This window comes from Chlamydomonas reinhardtii, chromosome 14, assembly GCF_000002595.2.
Source record: "Chlamydomonas reinhardtii strain CC-503 cw92 mt+ chromosome 14, whole genome shotgun sequence".
In the NCBI taxonomy this organism is placed as follows: domain Eukaryota; kingdom Viridiplantae; phylum Chlorophyta; class Chlorophyceae; order Chlamydomonadales; family Chlamydomonadaceae; genus Chlamydomonas; species Chlamydomonas reinhardtii.
In genome coordinates, this window is record NC_057017.1 from 3,521,156 (window position 1) to 3,522,971 (window position 1,816).

A 1,816-nucleotide genomic window follows, 5' to 3' on the forward strand; every position below is an offset into this window, starting at 1 on the left:
TTCTCCCTTGCCCTTTGCCCCCACCCCTTCTCCTTCTCCCCTTCCGCTTCCCCTTTCCGCCCCCCTTGCCCAGCCCGCACATACACACACACGCTCTCCCCCCTTTCCCCCCCAACGACTCGCATATGCAGCGGCAGTTCTCCTTGCCGCGCGACTGTTTCCTTACGGGATTGGTACAACGTTAACCCCCCCCCCCCGCTCTCCCCCCCACCTGCTCGTGCCGCGCCTCGTCGCCCGCCACCAGGCCGCACAGCTTGCCCAGTGCGGCGTCGCCGTGGTAGGCCGCCAGGCGGGCGGTGTTGCCGTGGCTGATGCGGGTGGCGCGCTCCTGCGGGGGGAGGGTGGAGGGAGGGAGATGGGGAGTTGCGGCGTGGGGATTGGGGGCTGGGGTGTGTGCCTGTGCAGGTGAGCTTCTCCCTCCTCCCTTCCTCCCTCCACCCTCGCTCCCTCCCCACTACCCCGTCGCTTCCACCCCAACCTCATCTTAAAGGAGGTGTACACGGGTAGGCCCAACCTCTTTCCTGCACCTCCCCTCCCCGCCCTCTCTCTCCCCACCCACGCACCTGGAAGGAGGCGTACACGAAGCACAACGGTAGCACCCACCCATGTGACCAGCTCCCCTCCTCACCCACCCCCGCGCACCTGGAAGGAGGTGTAGACGAAGCACAGGTAGGGGTTGTTCTCCAGCTTGGGGTCCAGCCCGGAGCCGATGAGGCGCTGGATGGTGCCCTCGATGGCGCGCATGTCCACACTGTGGGGGCAGATGGCAGGATGGGGGGAGGGGGGGAGGCGGAGAGGAGGAGGTGACGCGACGATGATGTCAGCCAGCCCCACAACCCCATCCCACCTAGCCCCGCCCAAGCCACCACCCACCCACCGCACCAGCACCCCAACCATTCCCAAGCCCCCTAACCACCCAACCACCACCAACCACGCACCGTGAGGTACAGGTACTTGCTGAGGCCCCCTATGTGAAACGGTGGACCCCCCCAAAACAACTCCGCCGGTCCGCCCGCCCGCACACGCACCGGCCGGTGAGGTAGAGGTACTTGTTGAGCAGGTCGCCGTGGCGGTTCTCCTCCGCCGTCCACTCGCGAGTCCAGCTGGCCCAAGGCGTGGGCGCGGCGCCTGGGGGAGGGGGAGGTGGCGGAAGGTGGGGTTGTAGATACCAGCCTAAACTAAACTGGGGGTTGGGTCGACAGGTGTGCCATGTGCAGGCATGTGTGTTTGCAGGTGTGTGTGGGTGCGTGGTTGCACCGGACCCTCTCCCGCCATGTCCCTTCCGCTCGCCCTTCCCTCCGCCCACCGAGTCCCTGTCCCTGTTCTGAGTCCACCCACCAGGCCCTGTCCCTGTTCTGAGTCCCAAAGCCTGCCGCCCTCGCCCTGGCGCTCTCCTCCCCTATCCCGCCCCGCTCCTTATCCAGCCCCCCTCCTCCCTCCCGCCTCCCATCTCTCCTCGCCTCTAACCCCATCCCCACCCGCTTCCACCTTGTCGTCGCTCTCCCTCTCCATGCCCCCCCTCCCTCTTCCCTCGTCCCCTCCGCTGGTTTCGCTCCAGCTGGTACTGACGTACTCCCCTCTACCACTCCTCCACCTCCACCCCTCTTCCGCCCCCTCCCTCCCTGCCTTCATCCTCCCTTCCCCTCCTCCCCCTCCCTCGCCTCCTCCCCCTCCCCTCCCTCCCTCCCCTCCCTCCACCTCCTCCCTCCCTCCCTCTCCCCCTGCCCTGCTCACCTGTGTCGTCTCGCACCTCGTCCAGCGTGTTGAGCATGTTCATGTAGGAGGGCAGCGCCTCCTGGGGGGGGGGGGGGGGGTA

At 67.3% G+C, this 1,816-nt stretch overlaps 1 protein-coding gene across 1 annotated transcript in view; it reads right to left on the bottom strand.

Annotated features, from left to right (window-relative positions):
* The window catches only part of CHLRE_14g630883v5 (uncharacterized protein), a 7,540-nt gene that overhangs the window by 2,857 nt on the left and 2,867 nt on the right, over positions 1–1,816 (bottom strand). Inside the window, exons 5-8 of the mRNA XM_043070394.1 lie at positions 1,735–1,795; positions 1,029–1,128; positions 643–751; positions 212–328 (exon numbers count right to left, since the gene is read on the bottom strand). Coding sequence (XP_042917067.1) covers positions 212–328; positions 643–751; positions 1,029–1,128; positions 1,735–1,795 — 387 coding nt within the window. The remainder of the gene's footprint in view (positions 1–211; positions 329–642; positions 752–1,028; positions 1,129–1,734; positions 1,796–1,816) is intronic.